Here is a 15394-nt window from a genome sequence, read left to right on the forward strand (position 1 = left end):
TTTGGGAAACTCAACTAAGCATCAATCATAAACCAGGTGGTTAAAAATCATAAAATGAAGACTAATAACATCATTAATATGGTAGCAGTGAGACCCAGGCACAGTGTGCAAGAAGAGGGTATCTTAGGAATGTCCCTTTTTCCAGTTAGAACACTGAAAAGCATGTTCACAAGTGCTGTTTCCTTAGTGCAAATTAATTAGAATATTTTTTTTCCCTTGTTACCTTTTCACTTAAGACAGTGATAAACCAACACCATGTGTAGCTTTCCATTTGCTCTTGGCTAATGTAGCATTGTTCTCTCTAGGCTCTATTTTCTAGTGTTTTGTAATCTCTCATTTTTAAAGTGTTTCAAACAATGGTGCTTTAAGTCATTCTTTAATGTATGTTGTATTTATATGAATTTAACAAAGCAAATACGGAATGTAAACTATGTTTTCTGGATATGATATTCTATTTTCTTACATGCTACCAATATACATCAGTACTTCAGAACACTCATGATTTTCTACTTCCTTCACTGCCAAAAATTAAACAGTTGCTCTTCATGAGTTGTTGTGGCAAAAAAACAAAATAACCTCCCCCTCCAAAACATAAGAAACAGAACAAAAACCTGAACGTCATTGTTGGGCCAACCCTGTTGATTGGTCTCTCTGAATTCAGTTAGGTTGATCTTGAGGTGAAAGACGTACAGTCTATTGCCAGGCCCAGATTATGGCCACAAGGCCACTTTAATATATTAGGAATTAAATGTTGTAAGTACAAGTTTTTGTTCTCAGTCAAAAAGTTAATTATCTCATCTTTTTAGCCCTCCTTCCACTTGAGACAGGCCGGTAAACAAATGAAAGTAACATTTAACTGATCTATAAAGATTTCCCTGGTAGTTTACCTAGATATATTTAAAAGATGGAGATATTATTTAACATTCCACAATCTGGCAGTACTTGACTTTCATTTTATTGCAGGTATCTTAATGCCTCCTACCAGCAAAAAGATGGGTGTGTATATGCATAAATAAATAAATATGTGTATTTGTGTTCATGTACACACATGCAAATATACATATATATAAAAATAAAATTTTCTAAGTTGATACTTCCTTTTAATGGAAAGATCCCATAGACTTTGACAGGTGTTGCTGCTGAAGTCTGAGCCAAGGGATAGCAGGCTTAAATTTAAAGTGTCATCATAATTCTTACTAAGCTATAAGAGTACCACTCAGTCAAAAAGCATCAATTATGTGCTTACTGTGTGCCAGGCATAGTACTAAGCACTAGTGATAAGGACAAAATTTTGTGAAAGTCCCTTCCCTCAAGGAGCCTGTATATAAATGAGGAGTACAATAAGGATATAAATAAAGTATATACATAATGTATGTACTTCATGACAAATGTATATAGTATATAACAAATATATATTATGTATCATGTAACATGCTATATATTATATAATATATAACATAACATATATGTATCAAATGTATATGCTATATGACATATACTATATGTTATACGTAACAGGTTATATAATAACATACAAATGTATATACTACATAACAAAAAGTATATACGTAATGCAGACAAGATAGTTTGGGGAGAGATCCATTGGCAGTAAGGGGGATCAGAAAGGGCTTCAAGGAGAATGTAGCCCTTGATCTGAGTATGAAGAAAAACTGGGATTCCAAAAGCTGGCAGGGGACAGGATGGGGGATCATGGTAGCCATGAGACAGAGAGATAGGACCAAGACAAGGAGATAGGAGATAGGATGTTCCTAGTATGGTTGAATTGCAGCGTTGAAGAGGGAAGTAGTATCTAACATGGGAAGGGGCATGTAGGACCCACTTCCCTTCCCCATAGACAATTGGAAATAGAAAGTTGGAGAGAGACTAAGCCTGGACACAAAGTTGGGGGAGTTATTTCCACAGAGATAACAATAGAATGAATGGGAACTGATTAAGTCACCAAATGAGAGGCTACAAAGAAAGAAGGGCAAACAGAGCCTCAGGATGTACCCACAGCTAGTCAACATAATATGGATAATGAATTAACAAAGAAAAGTGAGGAGCTATTGGAAAGAGGAAAACCCGGATAGTAGTGGCACGAAAATCCAGAGAGGAGAGATTAGGAAGAGCAGGGAGAGTAGTGTCAAGGGCTGCTGAGAGATCATGGCCTGTTTCTAACCCAGCCCCACAGCCATCATAGAGGGATGGGACCCAACCATGTGGAGGAGAAATCTGCCCACTATGTCACTACCACCATGAAATGCTAACTAATTGTCACGGTGGGCAGGTCAACGCATGGGCCCTGGAAATACAGCATTCTCTAAATCCTGGTCCTAGAAGGCATCATAGAAGGGGGTCACACTCATGGGGATGTGACCTGGGATCTTTCTGGCAGGGCTACAGCTACTAAAGACCCAGAAAAGAAAATTCTTACCCTTAATATCCTTGATACTCTCAAATGTTTCAACATGGCTTTATCAATGAGTTACATCCGAAGAGGTATTATTACCACCTTCTTGGCTGCTGTATCCTAGAAACCACTGGGCCTTTCCATCTGACTTGGAACTGAAACCTCATATATGTTGTCCCTCCCGTTAGAATATGAACCTGAGAGCAGAGATTATCTTGTTTTTCTCTCTGTATCCCCAGCACTAAGCACAGTGCTTTTTTGAGCATTTACTAATTTAATTTTTGAGCATTAATAAATTTAAGCACTTAATAATAATAATAAATTTAATAAATTTTGAGCATTTAATAAATTTAATTTTTTAGCATTAATAAATGCTTTTTTATTTATAAATTCAATTAAGTAAGTTTGAAATAAATTTAGCAATTAAGAAATAATTAGTAGGGGCAGCTAGGTGGCACAGTAGATAGAGCTCTAGCCTTGCAGTCAGGAGAACCTGAGTTCAAATCCAGCCTCAGACACATGACACTAGCTGTGTGACCCTGGGCAAGTCACTTAACCCTGATTGCCTCACCAAAAAGCTAATAATAATAATAATAATTAGTAATTGGAGAGAGCAGTTTCATTGGAGATCTGAAGCCAAACTGCAAGAGGTTAGACAGGAAGAAGTAGAGGCACCAAGTGTAGACAAACTTTTCAGGGCATTTGGCTGAGAACAAGAGGAGAGATATAGGGTGGGTTAATGGAGACCCATCAGTAAGTAGTAAGCACCTCTACGCATTAGGCATTGTTCTAGGTACGGTGGATAAAAATAAAGTGAAGGAAACCCTACTTGAGAGTTTCTTAAGGATAGGGGAGATGGGCATTTTTGTAGGCAGCAGGAAAAAAAACCCCAATACTCCCTAAAGGGGAAGACACCATACCCTTTATTTGCTGTGCAACAAGTCCTGGACAGATTCCTATTAAAAACCCTAGAGGTATCACTCCAGAACTGCCTCCCCAGGGCTTTTTCAGTCACCTCCTCACATCCACAACACCCTCCTTAATAGTTCTCTGGGGAGAGAAAGTGATGACTAGCCTCAAATTTTTAGTGTTCAAGCATTTTTTCTTACTCTTCCCTGTCCCTACTACTCAGCAGTCCTGGGGCTATCTAAAGTCACTGTAGTACCCACTTCCCCCTCCAATCTTCCTAAACCTTCCTCCCCTCCATACACGTCAGGACCCAGTGACACTGGCCTCCTGGCTATTCTGCCATCTCCTGACACCGAATGTTTTCACTGCCTATCGCTGGTGTCTAGAATGCTCTCTCGCCTCAGTTCCACTTCCTGGCTTCCGTGCTTCCATCAGGTCTGAGTCCTGCCTTCTGCAAGAAGCCTTTCCAGGTTGTCCTTAATCTTAGTGCCTTTCCTCTGAAACTACCCCAGTTTATCCTGTATCTATCTTGTTTGTATGTTGTTTCCCCCATTAGAACATGGCTCCTTAAATGCAGAGACACAGCTTGCCTTTCTTTGTATCCCTAGTGCTTATAGCACAGTGCTTGAAGGCACATAGTAGCTGCTTCATAACATTTCCTGGTTCTCCTCCTATCAAACCACTGCTCAGCCTCCTTTCCTGGATCCTCCTCCTTCTAACTGTAGGTGTCCTCCAGGATTCTGTCCTGGACCCTCCTCTCTTCTCCCACACCAGAAAATTGAACAGCTTCTACTGGAATTGTCTTGGGAAGATTCTGAAGGTCACCAGGCAAGATAAGGTTCTGGACAATGAGATCCTTTCTTGAGCTGAACTGCCAAGCGTTCATACTCTACTGCAGAGAACCCAACTCTGATGGTCTGTCCACATTGTTTGAATGCCAAACACATTTGCTTAAGAGGCTTTTACTCACATGGTGGTCAGAAGAAGCAGTACAAGGACACCCTCAAGGTCTCTCTGAAGAACTTTAGTATGGATTGTGAGACATGAGAAACGCTAGCACAGGACCACCCAGCATGGTGTGCCCACATCAAAGAAGGTGCTGTGCTCTGTGAGCAAAATAGAATTGAAGTAGCTCAAAAGAATTGTGAGATATGCAAATTTAGAGCCATCTCCACTCTAAATGCTCACGTGAACTATTTGTGCCACACCTGTGGTGGTGCCTACTGAGCTCGTACTGGTTGGATTAGCCAGTCCAATACATTGTACTTTGACTCCCAACACTGTGATGACATGGTCCTCTGAATACAAAGCATAATGCAGCTTTACTTGGGGAGCTCAACAGCTCACACTGATTTAATTACCATCTCTATGCTGATGATTCTCAGCTCTACTTGTCTGCCCCAGACCGCTGATTTCCAATCTCACATGTCTAACTGCCTTTCAGTTTCAGAATTCTAGAACTGGGTGTCCAATAGATAATCTTAAACTCAACAAGTCCACCACTGAACTCATGTTTCCCAGACTTCCTTATTACCTCTGAGGGCGACACCATCTTCTTATTCTCCCAAGCTCACAATCTGGGTGTCATCCTCAACTCTCACCACCTCTCCAAATGGATCACTATATCCAACTGACTTGATTTTACCTTTTAACATCTCTTGAACACGCTCCCTTCTCTCCTCTGACATTGCCACAACTCTAGGGCAGACCCTTATCATCTATTTTTGCTGTTCAGTCATTTTCGATTGTGTCCAACTCTTCGTGATTCCCTAATGGGGTTTTCCTGGCAAAGACACTGGAGTTTGCCATTTCCTTTTCCAGCTCATTTTATAGATGAGGAAACCGAGGCAAACAGGGTTAAGTAATTTGCCCAGGGTCAGTCACACAACTAATGTTTGAAGCTGGATTTAGTCTTCCTGACGCCAGAGCCATCATTCTATCCACTGTGTCACACCCCTAGCTGCCCTCGTCATCACCTCACACCTGGATCATTGAAATAGCTTACTTGTGGGTGGGCCTGCCTCAAGTCTCTCACAACTCCAGCCCATCCTTCATTCAGCTGCCAAAATGATTTTCCTAGTCTGACCACGTCATCCCTCTAATTCAATAAACTCCAGCGGCTCCCTATTACCTTCAGGATCCTGTGTGCCATTCAAAGCCCTTCATAATCTAGCCCCTCCACCTTTCCTGTCTTCTTACATATACTCTTAGATTGAGTGACCCTCCATTCTTTTGGCCCCGGGCATTTTCTCTGGCTGTCTCCCAGGCCTGGGACCCTTTTCCTCCTCTGCTCCAACTACTGACCTCCCTGGCTTTCTTTAGTCCTAAATAAAAACCCACCTTCTACAAGAAGGCTTTCCCAACTCCTCTTAATTCTAGTGCCTTCCTTCTGTTAATTATTTCCTATTTATCCTACGTACAGCTTATTTGTACATATTTGCTTCCCAAGCACGCATGCTTATTTATTTATTTATTTTGGCTAGGCAATGGAGTTAAGTGACTTGCCCAGGGTCACATAGCTAGTGAGTGTTTTTTTTTTGTGTGTGTGTGTGTCTGAGGCCGGATTTGAACTCAGGTCCTCCTGAGTCCAAGGCTGGTGCTCTATCCACTGTACCACCTAGCTGCCCCAGCATGGATGCTTATTAATTAACCCATACAAATATCAAACTGGCATTTGGGGTTTGGATCCCAGCTCTGCCACTCTCTCTACCTGTGACTTTGGGTTAAGCTACTTTAGTTCTCAAGCCCCTCACCTACGAAATGGGGGAGGGGGCAGGGGACAGCTAGACTTCATAGTTAGACAAAGGTTGCTTCTATCTCTAGATCCATGATCCTGTGAAATGTTTTGGGGCAGGGAAGCCCTTAAATCATTCCTACTTAAGAAAATCTTCAGCAATTGCAGCAGAGATTGAGAAAAATGGTTTTTTTTTCTCATTTCTAGAGTTACCCTTTCCCTGCTGGAAAACGGAGTGAGCCTCCCCTCCTCTTGGACCCTGTGTCCATCTTAACCTTCCTGCCAATACCTGGGTTTGGGTGTGCCTGCCAGGCAAGGGCTGCCCTGGGGCACTTAGACCTCATCTGCCCCATAGCAAAGAAAGGATTGCCATGCAACTTCCCTTTTCTAGCCTCTCTGTTGCCCCAATCCCAACCCCTCCCAATATCCCTTAAAATTGCTATTTTTACAAGGTTAACTCACTTTTACAATAATAGCTTCCTCTTGTGTACTGCTTTAATCATTTTCTTCACAACCTTGTGAAGTAGGTGGTATATTTATCCCAAACTGGGCCCTGCAGGTGTCACAGCCAGGCCTGAAACCCAGGGCCTGCTGACTGACTCCAGATCCAGCACTCATTTATACACTACTTTGTACATCCTGTTGACATTACTATAATTACTATAATTATTTTTATTAATTTATTTTTATTTATCAACAATCACTTCCATAAGCTTTTGAGTGTCGAAATTTTCTTCCCTTCCCTCCCCAGGACTGTGTGCAATCTGATATAGCTACACATATACATTCCTATTAAACATATTACTATAATTATTTTTAGACAGAGAGGGGTGCTCAACAATATTTTCTGACTGTCATTTACACAATGACTACCTAATTATCAGGCTGTACAGTAATTTTACATACCCCCATATGTCAGGTAACTTTTGCAATAAATTTAGTTTCATGGCTACTGACTTTTAAATACTTTTAGCAAACAATAGGGAGTAGCAGAACATACCTTGATTTTCCTCTACCACTATAAACACTAGATCCTTTGAAAATATGCCACCTTCACTCCCTGATGTACCAACTCCTTCTAAGAATCTATTGTTGCTTTGAGATCACTATCCTAGACATTCTCTGGAAGGGCAGTTTTCCTGAAGCCTCTGGCAAATCTCAAAGATAAATGGGATGATCTCAACACTGCCCTTTTGTCTCCTGGGGTTTTCTTTTCTTCAGAAAGAACCAGTCCCTTTAGCAAGAACTACATTCTTTAAAGGCAATAAGTTGTGGTGGAAACATATTAAACTGAGACCTAGAAGACTAGGGTTCAAAACCTGGCCTCTGTCCAGCTATGAGCCCTTAGGCAAGTCCAGGGGTGGGGAACCTGCAGCTGTAAGGCCACATGTGGCCTTATAGGTCCTTAAGTGCAGCCTTTTGACTGAGTCCAGGTTTTACAGAACAAATCTTTTTATTAATACATTTTTGTCTTTCATATTTTTATTTTATTTTAAAAATGAATGTATTTAAAATACCAAAGAATAAAATAAGTTTTAAGGAAATAATCCTCCTAGATTGACCAGTACATTATTAGTAAGAACATTAGTAAGCTATAAGAACTAAATTGATGGCTGCTACTTCTCATTATTTAGTTCTAACTTCCCCTGCCTCCCTGGTGTCACTACTGCATGAGGCTGGTTGGCAAGAGTTTATGGTGACTGAGTATGCCAATCTATTATCAGCTTTTGGCAACGGCGCACTGTGTTTATGTCTGAAGTGGAATTTGTCAATAGTTACACAGCTCTATAGTATTTTTAAATTCTGCCTGCATAACAGCCCATCATGTCAAAGAAGATCAAGAGAAAGCTGAAGAAAACAGATTTTTTTAATGAGGATTGCGAACTGCAATATTACCTTGTTTCTGCTAAACATAAGATGATCTCTTGCTTTGTGATACTGCAGGATCAACATTAAGAAATTCAATGCTCATCAGCATTATAACCCTTCTAAGGACCACAAATACTTTAAATTACAGGGAGAGGTAGTAAAGGTTGTATTGCAGAAATTAAAAAATGAAAAGTGAAAGCAAAGACAATTCTTTCAGGCAGCAATAAGACCTGGAAATAATGTCACTGAAGCACCTTACAGAGTAGCTTATACACTCAGGGGAAAAAGAGAAGCCATTCAGTAATGTAGAAATTCTGAAAGAATGCATTGTTGAAGTTGTAGGATGCTTAGACCCCAATAACATTTGAAAGTACAAAGAACTGCCTCTTTCAAGGAGAACTATAACTGGCAGGCAGTATGAATTAGCCTTCAACTTAACAGAACTTCATGCAATACTTCAAAAGGAGAATATATATTATTCAATCGTTTAGATCAATCAACGGATAGTAACTAATGACTTGGTGTAGGTTTTATACTTCATTTGGGTCATAACAGAAAATTTTCTTTGCTATGAAGACTCACTTTGGGCATTTGTGCAAACAGAATATGGGGAAAGATAGCTTCAACAACTTTCAAGATAGATGTCATGCAGTTGGACTGAATTTGGTAAATTTAGTGAGTATATGTAGAGATGGTGCACCTTCCATGACAGGAAAACACAAAAGGATTAAAAAAGTATTAACAGATCCAGATGCTCTCATTTCTTTTTCTTTTTTTTTTTTGTTTTTGGTTAGGCAATTACTTGTCCAGGGTCACACAGCTAGTAAGTGTCAAGTGTCGGAGGCTGGATTTGAACTCAGGTCCTCCTGACTTCAGGGCTGGCGCTCTATCCATTGTGCCTCTTAGCTTCTCCCTCTCATTTCTTTTCATTGTATCTTGCATCAGCAAAATCTCTGTGCTAAAGACACTATTTTAAATGACACTTTGCAACAAGTTATAAGTACTGTTAACTATATTCATGCAAATGCAACATGGCATTGTCAGTTTCCTAACATGCTGAAGTTGAACAATGAAGCATTTAGTGTGGATTTGCCACATCATTCTAAAGTGCGATGGCTACTGCAGGGCCTGTTAGCCAAAATTTTATCTCTGTGAGAACAGAGAGTTAAATTTTATGAGAACAGAATCAGCTATGTGAATTACTGAAAGAAGATTTCTAAATGCTGTATTTCTGTGATATCATGTCAAATCAAAACTACTTGAATATTTCTTTGCAAGGTAAAACTAAGTCTATGTATGATATGTGGCAAAAAATCCAAGCATTTCAAAAAAAGCTACCTTTTTTCAAAACACTTCTTCTTCAAAAGCAAATTTCAGATGAACATTTTCCCCAGTTACCAAAGGTCATTGATGAGCATGATGATGTATGCGAATCATCTGAAGAATGCAGAGCTGTTATAGACCTATTAATTGGAGAATACAATGAAAGGTTCACTTATTTTGGGAATCATGATATCACACTCAAATTAGTATTTCAGTCTCACCTAGTTGATAGCATCAAGGCACCTAAAGATTACAGATGGAATTTGACTGAGCTCTCAGTAGATGACATTTACAAGTTATTAATGCTAAGAAAGATTCAATTGAAACAGGGAAAAATGCAGTAGAATACTCATGCCTTCCACTTACTTACAAATCTACATTCTCCTACCTAACCCAAACCAAGACACCGCTAAGGTCACAAACGACTGATACCCATTTAGAGGATAAACTGAAATTGCCCCCATGTTGCAACCAAATATTCAAATGCTTTCTAAAAAAAAGCAGACACAACAAAGTCATTAAAAGGTTAGTTAACTATAATTTCATTTTTTGAAATTATTAAGTGCATAGTAGTTAGATTTTTACTACATTTTTAAGTATACCTAATTGAAGTTTCTTGAATTTGGCCTTATTTGATTACAGCTAAATATTAATGTAGGCTTCTAACACAAAAAGGTTCCCCACCCTGGACAAGTTAATTCAACTTTCCAGTTCTCAGTTGTCTTATCTGTAAAATGAGAATGACGTACTACCTCATCCCAAGGGTGTGAGGAAAGTACTCTGTAAGCTTAAGATACTACAAAAAATGTGGGTTATTATTCTATGAAATCTAGGAACAAACTGGTCCTAAAGTAAATTAGGCAATGAAAAATTTTAACAAAATGAAAATAAAATCCATTAAACAAAGATGTTCATAAGAAGTCACAGACTAGTAGCACCAACAGAAAAGATCATAATAGTAATACTTTTTAAAGGCAAATTATTTTAATCTAAATCAGTTAAATTTAAATTATTTTTAAAGGCAAATTATTTTAATTTAAAGGTAATTAACCATGCTGATAAAGGATGACAACTGTGAACAACACTTAGTCTGAATGCACGTAGAGAAAGTTGAATTTGGAGTCAGGAAGATCTGTTTGAATACTACCTCTAGGATTAGTTGTATGGGCAAGTCACTCAAACTTTATAATCTTCAGTTTCCTTAACTGCAAAATGGAGATACAATCTACAAGGCTCATTGTAAGGCTCAAACATGAGGTAAATCACTTTGCAAACAGTAAAAGGATTTAGGGATTGGGTCTGTCATTTCATTAGTGTAAGTGAGAAAAATTCCCTCTAGCAAGGCAGATAAGGAGCTTCTCTTCTCCTTGGAGTTATAAACCATAGAGAGACTTGAGAGGTAAAATTACTTGCCCAAGGTCACAAAACCAGCATGTGTCTAAAGTGGGACCTGAGCCTGGGTCTTTCTGACTTCAAGGCTGGACCTCTATGCACCACTCCACATTGCCTCCCAAGTCTTAAAAGCACTATAAAATGCTAATTATTGTTTTCTAAAATACCAAAATTATTTCAAGTATTTGGATTTAGAATGTTTTCTTTACTTAATATTTTTAAGTATTATTTATAAGGAAGCCATGCTATGAACACCTGATTCAACAAAAACTATAAAACCACAAAGCTGCCATATTCTTCCCACTACCTGCCCCTCCTTTCTATGAAGAACTTATCCATAAGCCTAATCACGGTTGCCCTTTAAAATCAGCTGTCTTGGAATCCCGACTCCTTTGTCTAAGGAGATTATGGTTTAAGTTTAAAAGGCTTTGCCATCTAGGTCCTGTGAAAACGTCAAAGGGTGAAATGAGTATAGTGGGTGCTGATGTGAAGAACCTGAAATGCAAGATATGCTGGAAAGAGGTGAGACAGAGAATTAAGTTGTAAATAATCAAGATGATACCAAATCTAACGGCCTCTTTTCCATCCTCAACCTTGAGCTCTCTGAAGACTGTGACCCAATTGATTGTCTACTTTCCTCTCCAGATTTTTGCAGCATTGCTCTCTCTTGGGCTTTTTCTTACCTCTCTGATGATTCTCAGTCTTCTTTGATATGACTTCATCCAGGTAATGCCCACTAGCTGTGGGCATCCCCTACGGCTCTGTCCTGGACCTTCTCTTCACTGTAACAGTGGCCCCTTAACCTTTTTTTGTGTCATAGACCCTTTTGGCAATCTGGTAAAGTCTATGTAACCCTTCTCAGAATGATTTTAAATGCATAAAACATAAGATCACAAAACAAACTATACTGATACATAGTCATCAAAACATTCTTAAAAACAAGTTCATGGATCCCAGCTTAAGAAACCCTGCTGTATATACTATCTTGTTGAGTGATCTCATCAGCATCCATGGATTAATTAGCATTCCTTTTCGGATAATTCTCAAAATCTATTTTATTCTCCTTGCAAAGGCCAAACACTGCTCCTCCCCCCACATCTCTTTTACACACACACACACACACACACACACACACACACACAATCCCATCTCTTCCCAACTTTTCCAAAGTGACTCCACTAGTCAATTTCCTGACCTACAGTTTCCCATCATCAAATGCCTATTACAAATCTGGAACCGGATGTCCTTTGGGCACCCTAACTTCAACATGTCCAAAACTGAACTCATCATGTTTTCCCAAACCTTCCCTCTTCTGAACTTTCCCATTACTATTAAAGTGTACCAACATCCTCTTCCAGTTAGTCACGCAAGAGTACAACCTAGTTGTCATCAACTGCTCCTTTACACTCAGTCCACATATCTAATCTGCCGTCCAATCTTGCCATTTCTGCCATCATGTCTCTTGTGTATGTCCTCTTCTCTTCACTCACATAGCTGCCATCTTGTCCAGGCCCTTATCACCTCACAGCTGGACAAATGCAATAACTTATGGCTGGTCTCCCTGACCTAAGTCTCTCCACTGTAGCCCACCCTCTCTCCACTCAGCTGCCAAGGAATAAGCCAGGTCCAACCATGCCATCTCCCACTTCTCACCCCACCTAATCAACTCTGGTGTATATTATCGTTAGGATCAAATCTAAAACCTTCTGTTTGGTTTTTATTGTTTTTCATAAGCTGGCCCTTCCTACCTTTCCATTTTTTTTTTGTTTTAGGCAATTGGGGTTAAGTGACTTGCCCAGGGTCACACCTTTCTAATATTCTTATCCTTCACTTCCCTCCAAGTACTCTAGCCTCCTTGCTGTTCCATGCCCATGACACTCCTGACTTGAGGCATTTCCACTGACTGTCACCCACTCCTGGAACTTTTTCCTTTCTCATCTCTGCCTCTCATCTTTCCTGGTTTCCTTCAAATCTTTGCTGTTCCTCAAATACAATACTCTCCCAACTCTATGCCTTTCAGTGGATTTCTACCATGCCTAGAATACTCTCCCTTCTTCACCTCCACTTCCTGGCTTTCTTCAAGATTCAGGTGACATCTGACCTTCTGCAAGAAGTCTTTCCTGGACCCCTCACTACTTGTGACTTTACCTTTGAGATTACCTCCCATTTACTGTGTGCATGTGTGTCTACTATTTGTACATAATTCTTTGCATGTTATCTCCCCCCATTAGATTGTGGGTTCCTTGGGGGCAGGAACTGCGTTTTTGCCTTTCTTTATATCCTTGATGGTCACCACGATGCTTGGCATATAGTAAGCACTTACTGATGATGGTACTACTTTTTAAAAAAACTTCTGGTTTACTAATAAATTTTTTTAAAATTTGAATTTTTTGGGGGAGCTTTTTGGTGAGGCAATAGGGGTTAAGTGACTTGCCCAGGGTCACACAGCTAGTGTCAAGTGTCTGAGGATGGATTTGAACTCAGGACCTGATTCCAAGACTGGTACTCTATTCATTGTACCACCTAGTTGCCCCTTAAAAAAATCTGAATTTTTAATTTAAGCAAGTATTAATTTTTGTTATTATAATTAAACTTCAACTGACAGAACGATTAAGCTGAGTATGTTATTGTCATCTTTTCAGTCAGAATACTGATGAATAAATATTCATAAGGAAAACCCTGTTGTAACACTAGCATGCTTCAAAATTCAACAACAGAAACTAGATGGTTTAAAAACAACTATAATTTCCTCTGTAGCAGAATGGATGCATGCGTCAAAGAAATGACTGCCAAGCAGTTAAGATTTCTCAAAACTTATGCCATCATAGGCTAAAAAAAATAAGCCCTTACCTATAAAAAGAGGTTTATTAAATAGGTCTTATCCAATAGCACAATGTGAAATAAAAAGTATAAAAAACATGTAAATAGTGAAAAATTACAACCATTTTAATATAAAGCATGTTTCCCCATTGAGTAAATATACACATCATTATGAATATTTACAGGATCTTGAAAATAAGACAAATTTTTCTCCCATTCTACACGTTATTGTATTTAAAATGGAAAAAGAATACCTATATACAAGTACAAACTATACAAGTCTTTACAAAATAGAATTGAAAATGAAGGATTCTGCACTGCTTCCTGTCATTTTTGTTTTTGTCACTTTGAGCTTTTCTGATAAAACTGTGATTTCATTTTTGTCTTACCTAGTAATCTTAGTCTCTTCAATACTGGTTTGAGAAATAGTTCCCACTTCTATCACAGTTTTAGGACAGTCTTTTTTCAGTACACAGTGCTCCCCTGAACCACTGCGTTCTCTCTTGGTGGATCCATCAATAATATTTTTATTAATCAAGTTATTTACTCAATTTTATTCAGGTGAATTAGACAAAAGGGCTTGTGTATTTATCAATGCCAATTCTTCATCTGCAATCAAATCATTTTCCACCATACTCATTCCACTTAATGTTTTTGATGCTGTCATTTGAGGAGAGTTCAGTGTATTTTCCTTTATAGGTTTGCTTTGGTTCTTGCCACAGCTCCGTGGTGGCTGAAATGCTTTCTGTGCAGCTGGAGAAACAAATGTGCAGATTGGGCTAATTGGTGGAGGTAAAGGCAGTCTACTGAAGAAATCCAATGATCTCCTCTTCTTGCAGATTCTGGGGTCATCCATTTTTCTGTCTCCTTTACAGTCTGCTGTTGGGGTTATTTTGACTGAGCTGGTGGTAAGACCAGAATTCCCTTCAGGACAGTGATGACTTGGTTCGCTATGAGAAGTGGATATCTAATAGAAGGCAAAAATCCAACAAAGAAAAAATAACTCTAGATAAAATAAATGCTTATGTAAGTCAGATTATTTAATAACAGTAAATACTAAGTAATATGTCTTCTTTCAGAAGGAAATATTTTAGAACAGAGGAGTTTTCAAATAACAGAAAGAGGACAAAGGCAGACCAGGTGAGAAAAAAGGTGAAAATTTACAAGCAGACAAACCCACTGAGAACCAAACAAATACTTCAATATGGAGCCTAACCAGGGCAGAGAATAAAGGTTACTCACTATACCTCTACTGATGTAGCCTAAGACTGAACTATTGTTTTTGGCTCTAATGACACAAAGTTGACTCTTAATGAATGCTCAGTTAAATAAGATCTTCAGATCATTTTCACCTGAACTTATGTTTGACCACAACTGCCCCTTCCTGTCCTTGCACACTTAATTTTTTTGAAGCTGTATGTAAGAACCATATGTAAAGACCCCCTAAATTTCAATCATTTGCAGTTTGACTTATAATTCTAGTCAAAATAGTTTTGTATCCTAATCAGTCATTGAAATCTGTCAAATATTAGCTAGGAGCAACTAGCTCATCTACAAATCTGACAAGCATGTCAAATATAATCCACATGCCCAACAGAACCCTGTGACACTCTCACTATATACTTCTTCCTAGGTCTATATCAGTTCATTCAATGACATTCTTTGGGTATGGTTAGTGAACCAATCAAGGAACTTCTAAATCCATTTAAATGTGCTGATGTGTTTATACCTCTTCATCTTGTCCCCACAGATACCCTGACTTGGGGCAGCTAGGTGGTGCAGTGGATAGAGCACCAGCCCTGGAGTCAGGAGGACCTGAGTTCAAATCAGGCCTCAGACACTTGACACTTACTAGCTGTGTGATCCTGGGCAAGTCACTTAACCCCAACTGCCTCACCAAAAAGAAAAAAAAAGTGGCACAAAAATACCTCAACAGG

General features: G+C 39.0%; 1 protein-coding gene across 1 annotated transcript in view; it reads right to left on the reverse strand.

The window, feature by feature from the left end:
* Positions 1-13562: 13562 nt before the first annotated feature.
* The window catches only part of BRCA2 (BRCA2 DNA repair associated), a 70305-nt gene continuing 68473 nt past the window's right edge, over positions 13563-15394 (reverse strand). Inside the window, 1 exon segment of the mRNA XM_020997137.2 lies at positions 13563-14424. Coding sequence (XP_020852796.2) covers positions 14011-14424 — 414 coding nt within the window. The 3' untranslated portion in view covers positions 13563-14010.

Source organism: Phascolarctos cinereus, unplaced genomic scaffold (assembly GCF_003287225.1).
Source record: "Phascolarctos cinereus isolate Bilbo 61053 unplaced genomic scaffold, phaCin_HiC Scaffold_726;HRSCAF=1367, whole genome shotgun sequence".
Taxonomy (NCBI): Eukaryota; Metazoa; Chordata; class Mammalia; order Diprotodontia; family Phascolarctidae; genus Phascolarctos; species Phascolarctos cinereus.